Source organism: Colletotrichum paranaense (assembly GCF_030867605.1).
Source record: "Colletotrichum paranaense strain IMI 384185 chromosome Unknown Scaffold_7.1, whole genome shotgun sequence".
NCBI classification, from domain to species: Eukaryota; Fungi; Ascomycota; class Sordariomycetes; order Glomerellales; family Glomerellaceae; genus Colletotrichum; species Colletotrichum paranaense.
In genome coordinates this window covers 2,518,596-2,532,455 of record NW_026848965.1, presented here as the reverse complement: position 1 = coordinate 2,532,455, position 13,860 = coordinate 2,518,596, and the positions used below count along the sequence as shown (strand labels likewise).

The following is a 13,860-nucleotide window of genomic DNA, read 5'->3' as shown; positions in this document are numbered from 1 at the left end:
TTTCTTCCCTGAAATTTTTTCCCGCTCTCTCACCATATCTGGGTTCGCCCTCATCGAAATTCTTTTTCCTCGGCGTCACTTGGCGTTCCATCACCGGTACGTCCGTGTATAAAAAGCGATTATTTTCCCCTTGACCTGGCTTAATTTTGGAGACGATCAAACTTGCATGGGATCCGATTTTAACGGCAAGATATAAACACCGTGCCCATATTGTAATGCGCCTGCAAAGCTGTGATGTAACTTTCAGGCATTAAAATTGTGAGAGATCTATGATGAGGACGGGGATGATTGGGGGGGGGGGGGGGCGAGGAATTTGATGGAAAGGAAGAAGAAGAAGAAGACAACCCGGGTCGGAATGGGAAAGGCCCTGGAGCAAAAGACGGGAAGCGTAGATGTTATCGATTTGAACGACACCTTGAATACAAATCAGAATACTATTCCCAAGCCTCGGTCTCCCATCTAAAGCTAATGCCGACTATCAACGACCGGACTGCGTCACCTGTCTTGGACAGCAACGGAACGAATGCCGTCTTGCTAGCACCCTCATCTTTCCAACAACGAAAAGAAAGAAATGACCCAACGTGGCCTTAGGTTTTGGCCTTCAAGTTTGAGCTTCACGTTTGGCTTTGTCTCAACGTGTCATATGAAGGATAGCATCGTGTCAAAAGGTGCCAAACCCACACGATGTGAAATAGCACAGTCAAACCAGTCAACTCAGTGCACCAGGTGATAATGCTGACCGACTTGTCAGAATAGTCATACAGGGCACTAGAAAACATTAGTTCCAACAGCAAAACGTAGTAACGAGAAAAAGGCCAGGCCCGGACGCCGGCGACGCCGGGGCGGGATACCACTCCACCTGCAGAGCGACTTAGCCGTCCGAACTTAGGCGCGGGGGACGCTCCGGCAGTCGTGCGCCGGCACCGGTAAAGGTCTCTCTGCAGTTAGATGGATAAGACTTCTGAAGCCTGACCCTCTGTGCGCGGCCTCTGAAGAGTCGAGACTGCCCGAGTCTTGCTAAGCAAAATTTAGAGCGTTGAGTCGAAGAGTAAAGAGCAATAATTCGTCATTTCACAGTGCTTGGGCGGCAGTGGGGGAAATGGCACCGAGGGATGCAGAGCATGACGTCCATGTCTTCCAGAAGTTCGTGGGAATCGGGCCGGTACGGGACCGTGTGGAGGACGCTGACCTACCAGAAAACGCCAGTGTGCTGCACATCGTGGATGATGGAGCGCGGGTGGTTCTAGACGTGGCATCTGCGAATCGGTTGGCTGCGACACCCTACCTAATGGTAGTGCCTGTTGGCCAAAGATGTCCGATGGATTAAGCCAGGTAAGCCAAGGTACGCCACGAGCGAGGCACAACGAAGATAGCTCAAGACACAATAGCTAAGTGGCGCTGACGTTGAACGTATGCCTTTCCCCTCGGCCGCACTAGCCTTCCATAAACAATGCAATGTCTCCCGAAGTTGCTTTCCGTTCGGGGGCTTTTCGTCGAAAAGTAACGAGGGGCTCTTGGGGTCCGCTCATGGATGATACCTGTTATGACTGCGGAGTTGTTGAGGAGGTGAGGGTTTGGGAGTGAGCGTTCAGGATGGGTCGTGATGGAGTGGTTTCGATCGGACATGGATGCGACGAAGGTGCAGTGAAGAAGCGAGTGGGTGTAATGCTGATTGGCAACGTTAATGGGGCATTCTGTTGGTGTCGAGCGGATATCCCCCGCATAGATGCTGGCCAGGTACAATAGCGTTCCCCATGCCTGGTGGGAGGGACATACTGGAGCAAGGGGGAGCGAACAGCAGCAGATCGACAGAGCTTTGCTCCACTGCTGTGTTTGTGAAAAGACTCGGCGTGTGTCGGAGGGGAAAGACGAGAGGCATGTCTTAAGATGGACCGAATAAGCACGGGAGGTGAGTTGACGAATGAGCTCGGGTCCAGCAGCGTGGATGAAGGTGACAACGGCGTCGTCCCCCGTCCAGCTAGACACGGAATCGGACCAGTAGCGTCGAGCCGTCGATCCTCTCACACCAACCGCGATGCAACAATGTCTTTCGGGGTGGCTGCACCGCACCAAGGGATCCAACACGGCGGAGAGGCATGTGTACATAGGGGTTTTTGAGGTAGTCGTTTGTGGCCCTGGCCTGGCATGACGGGTCAACCAGCTGTTCATTGGCGCTCGTTCTCGCCCGTTGTTGTGAATCTGCCATCTTCAGGTAAGGCGGGTTACGTTGCGTTGGAGTGTAATTCGCAACTCGCAACCTGTGTAAGAGAGAGAGGGGTCATGTCTGGGTTACCTACCGAGCCGCTCCTGTGCGAGTCGCATGCTGTTGCGGCAAGGCCTCGAAGCATGGAACGAGGAGCCGGAAAAAAAAAAAAGAAACGCTACAGGGACTCTGGCAGTTCATCAGGCCAAGGTTGCTGGCTGTGTCAAGAGGAGGTTGCAGAAAGCCTGTCCTGGACGATGTCCGTCTCATCGATCGTCGAGAAGACGGCAGTCTGCAACACCAACGACTCAGGAAGAACGCCTCTTTTTCCGGGGTGCGGGGACAAATTCAGACTTGAAGTCGGCAGCTAAGGCGTTGTAGTTTGTAGACTATGGGCAGATGTGTAAGCCGTCGGGTGCTTTTTCCCACCAAATAAAAGGCCTTGGAGAGCGCCCTCATCCCCGATTGAGCAACCGGCGTTTGAGGGGCAACAAAACTTCGGTTGGTCTAGGGCGGCTAGGTTTGATGGGTAGAAAGCAAGAGACTGACTAACAATGACTGAATTAACAATGCGCTGCCCGGTTACCCTTGAGACTGGATGTTTGGGTGTTTGGACGGATAGTTCAGCAGGGTTCCAGATACTCTTCGTGACCACACGACTTCGGAGACATGCCGGGAAGGGATAGTCGGGCCTGACAAGCCATGTTCGTACCCGAAGCGCCTGTGTTCGGAGCTGTCTGGTTTGGACATTATTGGCAGCTAGGCCGAGCGACTTCCGGCCCCCACGTAGCGTGTATACCTCGGGTGCTGCTGTGCCGCAGGCCGCCGAAGGGGCTCGGATACAAGAAAGCGAATGAGTTGCTGAGGCCGTGTCGGCGATGGTGACGGGCGGTCGTCTGTTGTTCAGAATTAGGGGTCGTGATCTATTGACAACTTGACGTGCAAAGTCTAAGCAAAACGGCATGTTGAGCGCAGATCCTCGCCAGCGGCGGTCGTTGGATCGAAAACGGGAGCTGTTATGTAGCAGCAGGCCTCCAGGCTGGAGGACGTCAATATCGGGACCCAATCAAGGGCGCGTTGTACGTGAGGGTGCCATCAACAATCTTGAAACCTAGGACAGCAGCCGGGCGAGACAGATGAAGGAAGCAGGATGTCTACTGTGTACTGCGTAGGTGAGGGTGAGGGTCAGGCCGATAGCGAGCGCTACGAATAGACAAAGCTGGACAGGCAGAACGGACGAGACCAGGAAAGAGGACCCAACGGCCAGCCAAGGGTAGCGTTCCAGCGGACCGTCGTGTCGGGGCGTAGCAGGCGTGGCGGACAGGTAACGATGAGGGCGACGGGGTTCCTCTGGTGGTTCTTCCGGGTCGGGTGAGGATGCGGCCTTTTGTCTCACAGTTCAGATAATCAGTCCGCTGGTGGCGTTGTTCCCACAGCGAGTTGAACAGTGGTGGGTGAGGTAAGCGGAGAAGTATTCCGGGCTCATGTATGTAGGTATCGTATTTCCATCATAAGGGTGCGTGGAGGTACAGGGATCGTTTTGAACCGTCTCGATACACGGGCGGTCGTATTGATTCCCATTTCCTGCCCATTGTCTACCTACTCCGCCGGAAGCTGAATGGCGGATGGGCGCTGGGTGTATTCTGTACAGTGGAGAGTACGGATAGGTACGCCAGAGAGAACCCGACAAGCAGGATGCTGGGTGCTGGGCGAACCGTGATCGAATCGACAGGGACCTTGCCGTACATAGCCCCTGGCCGTCCTGGTGTCTGGTCGCCAGTGGGTCAAAGTGCGGAGAGCGAGGGTGCTCACATGGCAGGCTGTTGAGTGCTCCGTGCCTTGGTGTTGGTCAGCAAGGCGGTTGGGCGTCACGGACGAGTTGGTGGAAACTGGGCAAGGATGGAAAGGACCACTTGAAAGGTACTTTCAACGCTATCAGAAACAGCCTCTCGTGAGAGTACTAGCTAGCCGTGAGCTGTCAATGAAGGGTTCGAAGAAGAGGTCGTATCCATCTATACAGTACGTGAGCAGGAAGACCAATAACAGTCGTTATACCTCGTGATAGATAGGTAGTCCGCAGTGAGAGGAGGCTCAGGCTTGCGGATGGCTCCCGCCTGGGCAAAAAGGCTCTTGCAGCAAAGAATGCCTCGCCCTATGGTGGAACATGCTATGGAAGGGTTGTTCTGCATGCTGTTGTGTGAAAGAGGCTGAGCTTGTCTTTTGCCCAGGCTGGCTTGGCTGCGGTGTAATCGTCTTGCGTACGAAGTATATGCCATGCCAAAGTTACTCGGGGGGAGAGAGGAAGCCTGGCCAATCCGTAGTTAGATGATGCGTGCTGGCGTCCTGCAGAACATTGCTCTATCCCACCATGTCCAGGTCGGGTCATGCTAGGGGAAGAGACGCGGCTGGCGAACAGTACGTCGCATGTCTCAGTTCAGGGGGAGCATTCCGGGGTCATTATCGAGTTGCCAGAGAGACAAGACGGATGTGGAAGTCAGCTGGGGACAAGTTGGACCAGGAAACATGTCGTCTGACACACAAAGTGCAGTCAGTTTCACGAAGGTGATGGAATGCAGATGTTGATGAAGACTGAAAAGAGGAGGTACGTACGGATAGGTATCGCCGGTACGTATTCGCAAGGGAAGTACCTAAGGTACCTAGAATGCTGAAGCCGACAGGACGGGCAGGAGACGACAACCTAGAGACAGCCGTCGGTCGCAATCGGGTAAAGTGTTAGTGTCGCCAGTCACATTGGAGTCGCAGTGGCAGGCAGTTTCCCCCTCCCACCTGCTATTCGCCTCGTTGTTTGGAAGCGTCGCCAGGAACACCCAGCCCTTCATCCTCGCCTCTTCGCACCTAACCTTCAGCCTTGATTCATTGACAACGTTGGTTGCGCGCTGTCTCTCACCTGGGCTTGACGACGGTCAGAAACCGAGCCCGGCAGGTGTGAGAGCAGTGCACTTTAGAGAGGGGAAGAAGAAGAAGAGAGATAGCGTCATATCGGCCGTTATCTCCGTCCGTCGTCCGTGGGCTCAGTTTTGTCGGGTCTACCTTACCGTGTGTCAACCTGCCAATCCGTAAGTCCACCTACCTAAGGAATATGCGATCCACTCGCAGTCCACCAAGGGCTAACAGTACGTATCTTGAGTAATGTGCGACTGAGGTGTGGTCCTGCCTTTTTCTTGCCTTCCTCTCTTCTTCTCTTTCTGCCTTGAAGCCTTCGTACCTTCGTCTTCGTGCCTTGGTCGCATCACGGGTCTCCAACCTCTTCCAATTGCTGCCCGCCATCAGTACCCAAGGTACGTATGTGGGTACGTAGTTATGGTAAGGTATTCGTACCTACCTACCTACCAGGTAAGGTAGTGCATCCGTAAGGTCAGAAAAGGACTTACAAGTCTTCTTCTGGAGGCATCCTTTTATCCGTCCTCGTCACTTTTCTCCTCATTCCTCCGCTTCTCCCCCAATCGCTTATCCAAAAGTGACAAAGTACCCCGTACCTACCTCACCACTGACCACCAGCAAGAGGAAAAACCAAAAGAAGAAGAAGAAAATACTTACTCCTCCGTCTGGGAAGCAAAAAGACGCCAAACTTGCTCCAGCCTCTCCATGCCCACCCCTGGTCGGAAACCCCATGTCTGGCCTGTCTAGCCCTGCACTCGAGAACGAACTAGCCCCCTTTCTGTGCACTGCAACCCTTCGATTCCTTCCACCGACCTCCACCTTCCCTCCACTGACACCGTCAGGTTGTGGGTTGTCCAGGTGGGGCCCCCTCGTCCTCGGTGTCCTCCCCACCACTCGCAGTCAGCCATTAACAAAAGTCACCTTCTTTTCCGTATGTACTTGCGTACCACCACTTGCAGTAGTCGCTCCCGGCGCCGTGTGTCCATGGTCTCCTCCGTACCTTAGCTCGCAATGAAGTTCGCAGACTCCCGTCACTCAGGTCTCCTGCGAATGCAGTACACTAGGTAAGTATCCATAAGGTACGGCTCTGGCCTGTTGCCTGCCCTACTGGCTGAGAGTGAGAGGTGCAGCAAGCCCTGTCACCCATCGTCTGCCCGTCTGTCTGTCGCTGTCGCGTCCTGCCACTACGTGCCCAATCCAGGCTCTCCAACCCACAACCTCGCCTCCATCCTCCTTGTTACTTACGCCTATCAACCCCAGGACCCCAAGTCTAACGTCCAAATCCCGCCCAGGGCTCCTCCGTCTTTTACCTTGTTCTCACCCACCCAGCTGCTAGGTACCGCAGACTACGCCTCTTACCAATCCTCCCTTCCTCTTCTTCATCCACTTCCCACATTGTCCCTCATCATCATCATCCTACTCCTCCTCTTTCTGCTGCCAACACGGCTGGTTTGAGAGTCTGCGTCCTGGCAAATGCTGCTTCCACCACCGTTGCCCGCATCCAATCTTCCCTGACACCTCTCGTCCCTCTCTCTTCCCACCCTGCTTCCACAGACCACCCGTATCTTCGGCCGAATCACCGAGGGAAACGACCCCTACTCCTCTGCACCACAATCGCGCGCATCTCTCGAATCTCCTCGGATACACGATAATACCTCTCTCCGCACCTTTTCCACTGCGTATTCTTCATCACGACGTCAATTGTCCATCGCATGGTACATTTCGCCATATTTGCGCGGCCGCCGTGAGCTTGTCTCGCCCAGACATCACCCTTCAAGCCAAATCCACGACCCCAAGTCGCCAACATGGCTGGTTTCTTCAACAAACTGAAGAGCGCGGGCAATGTGCGTTTCCTCTACTCTCGTCATTTCTTTGACTACGCTCTGCTCATTGCGTGCTCTGAAATTCTCTTTCTTCTCTGCTGTGCTTTTGCTGTTGCTGCTGCTCGCGCGTTCTTCAGGCTGACAGACCTCGTCCTTCACAGACCACCTCGAGTCCAACAAGTAAAGATGTCCCGAGCAAAAAGGTCAAGGAGGAGCCAGCACCGGAGCTCACTCCTCTGGAAAAGATGCTGCAAAATGCTGGTCCATTGAGGGAAGACGGGACTGACAAGTTCTTCGGTCTGGAGAATGTAAGTTTTCGAAGCCACACCCGGCCTAGCGACTGCCTTCCCGAGACAACGAATGCTGACTGAACTGGTAGTTTGGTAATACTTGGTAAGCGATGCTATCATCACCACATCGTCTCTCATTTGCTGACGTGTCTGTAGTTATTGCAACTCGATTGTTCAAGCATTGTTCTATTCAGAATCCTTCCGAGACCACGTCGTCAAGTACCCCACACTATCACCTACCGATACCCCGAACGGAACTCGACCAAAGGTGAATGTGACGATCCGACCGCCAGTCGCGAAAGAGCCCCCGAATACGCCCGGAGCGAAACAGAAAGGCCTGAGTGCATCGGAATCAATGAAGCGCAGGCAGGCCATCACAGCGGGAATGCCACCTCCAGGAGCGCCGGGCATACGACCTGAGGATAAACCTGATTCGCCAGAGTACAAGAAGAAACATGCCATGATCAAGGGCCCCATCCTCGAGCTGGCACAAGAGAATCCCTCCGCTTACGGCATGGAAGAATGCACCTTCACCGGTCTCAAGGACATCTTTCAGGCCCTTATCGAGAGCAATACTAGGACAGGCGTGTTGAGTCCACAGCGATTCCTGGAAATTTTCAAACGAGACAACGAGATGTTTCGGAACTCAATGCACCAGGATGCTCACGAGTTCTACGGTCTCGTATTGAACGATGTCATCTCCAACGTGGAAGCGAATGCCAAACGAATTCAAGAGCGACAGGCCGAGAACAAAGACGGACTTATTCAGTCAGTGGAGAACGCTCTTGGCGCGACTAGTTTGATAAACCGACCAGTGAATGGCGTGGGATCCCCAGGAACCGGCTGGGTTCATGATATCTTTGAGGGTGTATTGACCTCGGAAACCAAATGTTTGACCTGCGAAACAGCTTCGCAAAGAGATGAGACGTTCCTGGACTTGTCCATCGACCTGGAGGAGCATTCATCAGTCACGTCTTGCCTGCGTAAATTTTCCGCCGAGGAGATGTTGTGTGAGCGCAACAAATTCCACTGCGACCATTGTGGTGGGCTGCAAGAGGCTGAGAAGCGGATGAAGATTAAGCGTTTACCAAAGGTTCTCGCGTTGCACCTGAAACGATTCAAGTATACCGAGGATTACAGTCGACTGCAGAAGCTCTTCCACCGGGTCGTCTACCCGTACCATCTACGCATGTTCAACACCACCGACGACGCTGAAGATCCCGATCGACTCTATGAACTATACGCTGTTGTTGTTCATATTGGCGGAAACGCCTATCACGGCCACTACGTATCAGTGATCAAGACGAAAGATCGGGGTTGGGTCCTGTTCGATGACGAGATGGTGGAACCGGTTGACAAACATTTCGTGCGGAACTTCTTTGGGGATAAGCCTGGCATGGCATGCGCATATGTCCTCTTCTACCAAGAAACCACCTTTGAGAAGGTACAAGCTGAGATGGAGGCCGAGGGTCTGGAAGAGGTCAAAATTGCCAGCGAGGCCGCTAATGTTGCTCATGAACATGGCCAACCAAACGGTACGACACCACTTTCGAAACAGTTTACGCAGCCAGTCAGTCCCATTGAGGAACGAGAGCCGTTGCCCAGCCTGGCACATGCACAAACAGCCCCAGGCAAGGTGGATGTTCCGCCATCCGAGAAGCTTCATACCCCTGTGATAGATACACCGGCCACTCCTGCTGTCCCCCCTATTCCATCAAGCCTCGCCAGATCAAACACGGGCGCCAAGGCAGACAAGTCCAAAGAAGACAAGAAGCGGGAGAAGAAGGAGCAGGAGGCAGCGGACAAGGCCAGAAAACAAGCTGAGAAAGAGCAGGAAAAGCTCAAAGACAAGGAACACCGAGAGAGTATGGCTAGGGCCAGAACGGCTCATGCACGAGAAGCAGAAGATATGCGCAGAGCAATCAAGGCCAGCATGCAATCGGCTGAAGGAGACAAGAAGAAGGAGTCGTCAAGCTCAGGCAGTTTCCTCAACCGATCCAGCCGGGCAAGCAAATCAATGAGCAGGAAGAGTTTCGGATTCCTCAGCAAAGATAAGGACAAGGCTGAATCACATCAGTCATCTGAGAATGGGCATGCTACTCCAGAGGGGGTGCCGACTCAACCTGAGAAGCCCAAAGAACTGAGGGAGAGATTCAGTTTCAACCTCGGCCGGAAGAAGAGCGGTAATCTTCTGTCATGAGGTGGCGCATGAGGTTCTAACGATTCATCTGAAGATTTTGGTATTTGACAGTACATACAGCAAAAAAAGGGGTGAAGAGCAGGATCCTGTACGATGTACAACCCACGCGCCCAGCGTTTGGTGCGCATCTTATCCATCGGCCGCATGGTTGTTTAGGGGATTGAGGAGGTGGCGGCATGCGCAGATACCCAGGCATGGAGTGGTTTGCTTGGATAATACTTTTCTCACTTAATGATGCAAAAGAGGATACGTTGTGATGAAGGCATCTTGAGCGTTAGTTACTTTCTCCTGGCACCTACTTCATCGGACTGTATGATAGCGCAAGGTGTGGTCAACAAAAGACGGTACAAAGCACGTAAGGGCAGAAAGGCTCTCTCGAGTTCTACTACTCGGTTTGAAACAACGCAAGCATCCTCCTCTGCTGATTGTGATATTACACTCGCCGGGCTTTGCAATGTTACCCGGACATTTTCAGTTAAGATACACATACGTACGTGACATTGACAGCCAAAACCCCATCCGCTCTCCATCCTTCAACGCCGATTCGTTACCATGATGCCATGCCGTGGAAGTGGAAAAGTTCAAGCCATATACGATGCATTAAAGAGCAGCAGCCCCCTTCGTTTTTCTTGTATCTTCCTATCTCATCTCCTGTACCCTAACGACACCTTATCCGAGGATGAGTTCGTACAGAATGATAATGGTGTTGATTCCGATCAAGGGTACTGTGGCAGAGCGTCAGTAAAGGGCGTTTCTGTGTGGAAGTACTCATACAATGAGAGACGGATGTTGGGGATGTAGACACGTACTTCTCATCAGTGTCCGTACGCTGGCGATCAAGTTGATAATCTTTGCCTTTACGCTTGCGTCGTTGCTCGAGCCAAAGGTCGGGTCGTAGGAGGAGGGGGAGAGGTTGACTGGAAGGAAGTCGCGGTTAGCTATTGTAATGTCTCTTTCTCCCGGAGGGGTAAGGGCGCAGGGCGGCAATGTTGCTGGGTAGGATTAGGCGGGGACGTACTGCGCGCGAGGAAGCGGTCTTCGGAGAGGACTGCGATGGCGTTGATGAGGAGGACGGCGACTGGGAGGAGAAGAGGAGGAATGTCAGTATAGGCGGGAAAGCTTCGAGGGGGGGGGGGGCAAATGGTTTAGGGCGGACGTACTGTAGAGGAAGTTTCCCAGGATATACATCTTGACGGTTTTGATGTCGGCTTGGGGAAGCCCTGGACGCGCAAAATGCGGGTTTGGTATTGTTGTGTCCTTTCCGCGGGTAGAGCTTGTAGGAAGGTGGGTTTTTAGCTCTTCGTCGTTCGAATTGAAGCCAGGTGGTGATGGTGTTGCGCTGCGCTGTCCAGAGCTTACCTTAGGAGGGATGGGATGCGCCGTCAGAGGTGGGGAGGCGTATTTGATCCGTTCCGAAGGAGAATCCCTGCAATAGGTGCCCCGTAACTTAGGTGGCCTGTCACTCTGCCGCGGCATGGCTGACCCCTAAGTTCCTAGTAGACAGCTTGCATTGAGTGGTGCTGGCGCTGGGCTGTGCACGGACGCTCAGAGCTTCACCCTTTCAATGGCATTTGGATCTGCACGAGACGCCAGCTTACACCTGCTTCAAGTGAAAAAGAGCGGAAATCGTGAGAAGCAGAAAATCGAGGGTCATATGAGGCAAGGGAAAAGCACAGGGCAAATTGTTTCAAAAACCTCATCTTCTCGTTGTTCAACCCCATCTTTTGTTTTTTCGCTTCTTCACCGGGGCTTTCCTGTTCTCTGTGTATCTTCCAACAATGAGATAGTCACACCCGACAACACGCTCCTTCACCTGCTTAACAACCACATCTCACAGCTTCTGCGCCTCCTTGCCGGCACCATCACAATGAAGCTCCTAGGTAACCCAAACATGAACACCCCCAATTTCTCATCACAACTCATAAAAGATACTAATCAGTCACTCAGATACCGCCCTTCTGGGTCTCATCCCAGCCCTCATCACCCTCCACCTCCTCCTGGCCCCGGACACAAAAGTAGAGGAATCCTTCAACATCCAAGCCACCCACGACGTCCTCGTCTACGGCACGCCAACCCACGGCGTCGCCGCCCGTCTGAGGGCCACCTACGACCACTTTGAGTTCCCCGGCGCCGTGCCCCGCACTTTTGTCGGCCCCGTGCTGCTCGCCGGCCTCGGCGGGCCCCTCGTCAACCTCGTCGGCTTCGCCCACGCCCAGCTCGTCGTCCGCGGCTTGCTGGGCCTCGCCAACGCCGCCGCCCTCGTCGTGTTTGCGAGGAGCCTGAGAAAGGGCATGGGCGAGGGCGTCATGCGGTGGTGGGTTCTGTTGCTCGTCGGCCAGTTCCACGTCATCTTTTATGCGTCGAGGACGTTACCCAACATGTTTGCCTTTGCTTTAAGTGAGTTCTCATGTCTTCTAACCCCCTTTTTCTTTGCCTCCTCACAAAATCCAACATTCTAATGAAACCCTTCACAGCAACCCTCGCATCCGCAAACCTCCTCCCAAACCAATCCCCGCAATCCCGCCTCCCGCGCCTCCGCGTAGCCCTCTCCCTGCTCGTCTTCGCCGCCGCAATCTTCCGCTCCGAAGTCGCCCTCCTCCTCGCCACGACGGGCCTCCACCTCCTCCTCACCCGCCAGCTCACGATCCCCCAACTCGTCCGCCCCTTCCTCATCGCCTTCGCCGTCGCCCTCGCCGTCTCCGTGCCCCTGGACTCGTACTTTTGGCAAAAGCCCCTCTGGCCAGAGCTCTGGGGCTTCTACTACAACGCCGTCCTCGGCTCCTCGTCAAACTGGGGCGTCTCCCCCTGGCACTACTACTTCTCCTCCGCCCTCCCGCGCCTGCTCGTCAACCCCCTGACCTTCACCCTCCTGATCCCGCTCGCCCTCGCGCAGCCCGGCGCCTCCCGCTCCGCCGCGGGCCTCGCCGTCCCGCCCCTGCTCTTCGTGGCCATCTACTCCCTCCAGCCGCACAAGGAAGCCCGCTTCATCTTCTACGCCGTCCCGCCCCTGACCGCCGCCGCCGCCCAGGGCGCACACTTCATCTTCACCCGGCGCGCCAAATCCGCCCTCTACGCGCTCGCCTCCCTCCTCCTCGCCACCAGCGTCCTCGCCGCCCTCGCCGCCTCGACGGGCATGCTCCTCCTCTCCTCCCTAAACTATCCCGGCGGCGACGCCCTCCGCCAGCTGCACGCCCTCGTCGCCGCGTCCCCCGCCGCCAGCTCCGTCACGACCGTCCACACCGACGTGCTGAGCTGCATGACGGGCGTCACCCTCTTCACCCAGAACCGCGTCGGCCTGCCAAAGAACCCGCACTCCCGCGCCCTCGAGACCTCTCTCCAACAACAAGACTCCTCATCATCATCATCACCATCAGGCACGGATCCGATCCTCGCATTTGATAAAACAGAAGACAAGTCCATCCTCTCCGACCCGGGCTTCTGGTCTCGCTTCGACTACGTCCTCGCCGAGGACACGGCCTCCGTAAAGGGAGGGCAGTGGGAGACGGTGGGCGTCGTGCAAGGGTACGCCGGCATCGAGGTTCTCAAGCCGGGTTCCGCTACCTCGTCCGGAGAAGGGGACGAAGAGACGGGGGAAAGCAAGATCCTCGGCAGAGGACTCGTTGTCAAACGCGTACGGGATTTCGTACAGGGCGTGACGGGCGGCTGGTGGGTTGGGCCACGGATGGAGCCGCGGATACGCATCATGAAGCGGGCCAAGGATGTCGGTGGCGCCGGTGCCCGTATCGTGTCTTCATAGATGGGTTGTCTTTCTAGATGGATAGTGTGTAAGAATACAAAAAGAACGCATCAGTGTCAGATTGTCCCAGATCACTTGGACGAAAATCACTTGTACGAAGGAAAGGAAGGGCATAAGCTTCGAGTTGATGGGAGACAACACGAGGTATTTCAATCGTTTCATACGCCGAGCGGTGTGCTCCGGCTTTGTGGCACTAAGACAAGAGCAGACACTATCCTACCACAAAAGGCCAACCAGTGCAAGCAAGGCCTCGTTTCCTCTCTTTCCAACACCAACAACTACCGCGACTACTGCCAATGCCAATGCCAATGCCACTGTGTCACCGACCAACCCTTCCGCAGTCCCAAAATCACTACGCACTTTTACTGTTTTCAATCCATGCCAGCACTCAGTCCGGCCCGGTCCCAAACCGCCCCCTGCCCTATCCTATCCACCGCCTTTACCTCCATCCAACACACCTTCCACGACCAGCCGGTCGGAGCAGCTCACTAGCCCAAGCCCTGGGTAACCCAACTTGCTGAAGTAATGACAATCGGAAAGCAGTTTGGGTCAAAACTGCGACTCGCTAAAATTGTCTGGGTGTCGTAATCGCATGATACAGTAATGGAATATGTATATAAGAGGCGCCTTGTTCTCCCCCCCTGAAAGAAACGGGTATTCAGGTATTGTTGTTGTTGTTCTCGATG

General features: G+C 54.5%; 5 protein-coding genes across 5 annotated transcripts; 3 read left to right on the top strand and 2 right to left on the bottom strand.

The window, feature by feature from the left end:
- Positions 1–1,028: 1,028 nt before the first annotated feature.
- Positions 1,029–2,106, bottom strand: CPAR01_09707 (uncharacterized protein; the record flags this gene model as incomplete). The annotated part of the gene is made up of 2 exons (XM_060493971.1): positions 1,029–1,285; positions 1,389–2,106. The coding sequence occupies 2 exons, from the start codon at positions 2,104–2,106 to the stop codon at positions 1,029–1,031; spliced, it is 975 nt and encodes a 324-aa protein (XP_060348101.1).
- A 4,009-nt stretch (positions 2,107–6,115) lies between these two features.
- On the top strand, positions 6,116–6,756 carry CPAR01_09706 (uncharacterized protein; the record flags this gene model as incomplete). Its single annotated transcript, XM_060493970.1, has 2 exons — positions 6,116–6,168; positions 6,450–6,756. The coding sequence occupies 2 exons, from the start codon at positions 6,116–6,118 to the stop codon at positions 6,754–6,756; spliced, it is 360 nt and encodes a 119-aa protein (XP_060348100.1).
- A 153-nt stretch (positions 6,757–6,909) lies between these two features.
- On the top strand, positions 6,910–9,417 carry CPAR01_09705 (ubiquitin carboxyl-terminal hydrolase; the record flags this gene model as incomplete). The annotated part of the gene is made up of 4 exons (XM_060493969.1): positions 6,910–6,948; positions 7,089–7,235; positions 7,307–7,320; positions 7,374–9,417. The coding sequence occupies 4 exons, from the start codon at positions 6,910–6,912 to the stop codon at positions 9,415–9,417; spliced, it is 2,244 nt and encodes a 747-aa protein (XP_060348099.1).
- A 669-nt stretch (positions 9,418–10,086) lies between these two features.
- CPAR01_09704 (uncharacterized protein) lies at positions 10,087–10,605 on the bottom strand (the record flags this gene model as incomplete). Its single annotated transcript, XM_060493968.1, has 4 exons — positions 10,087–10,142; positions 10,227–10,334; positions 10,436–10,495; positions 10,578–10,605. 4 exons carry the CDS (start codon positions 10,603–10,605, stop codon positions 10,087–10,089), a joined length of 252 nt encoding a protein of 83 aa, XP_060348098.1.
- Positions 10,606–11,284: 679 nt separating this feature from the next.
- Positions 11,285–13,174, top strand: CPAR01_09703 (Alg9-like mannosyltransferase; the record flags this gene model as incomplete). Its single annotated transcript, XM_060493967.1, has 3 exons — positions 11,285–11,297; positions 11,365–11,814; positions 11,892–13,174. 3 exons carry the CDS (start codon positions 11,285–11,287, stop codon positions 13,172–13,174), a joined length of 1,746 nt encoding a protein of 581 aa, XP_060348097.1.
- Positions 13,175–13,860: the final 686 nt, after the last annotated feature.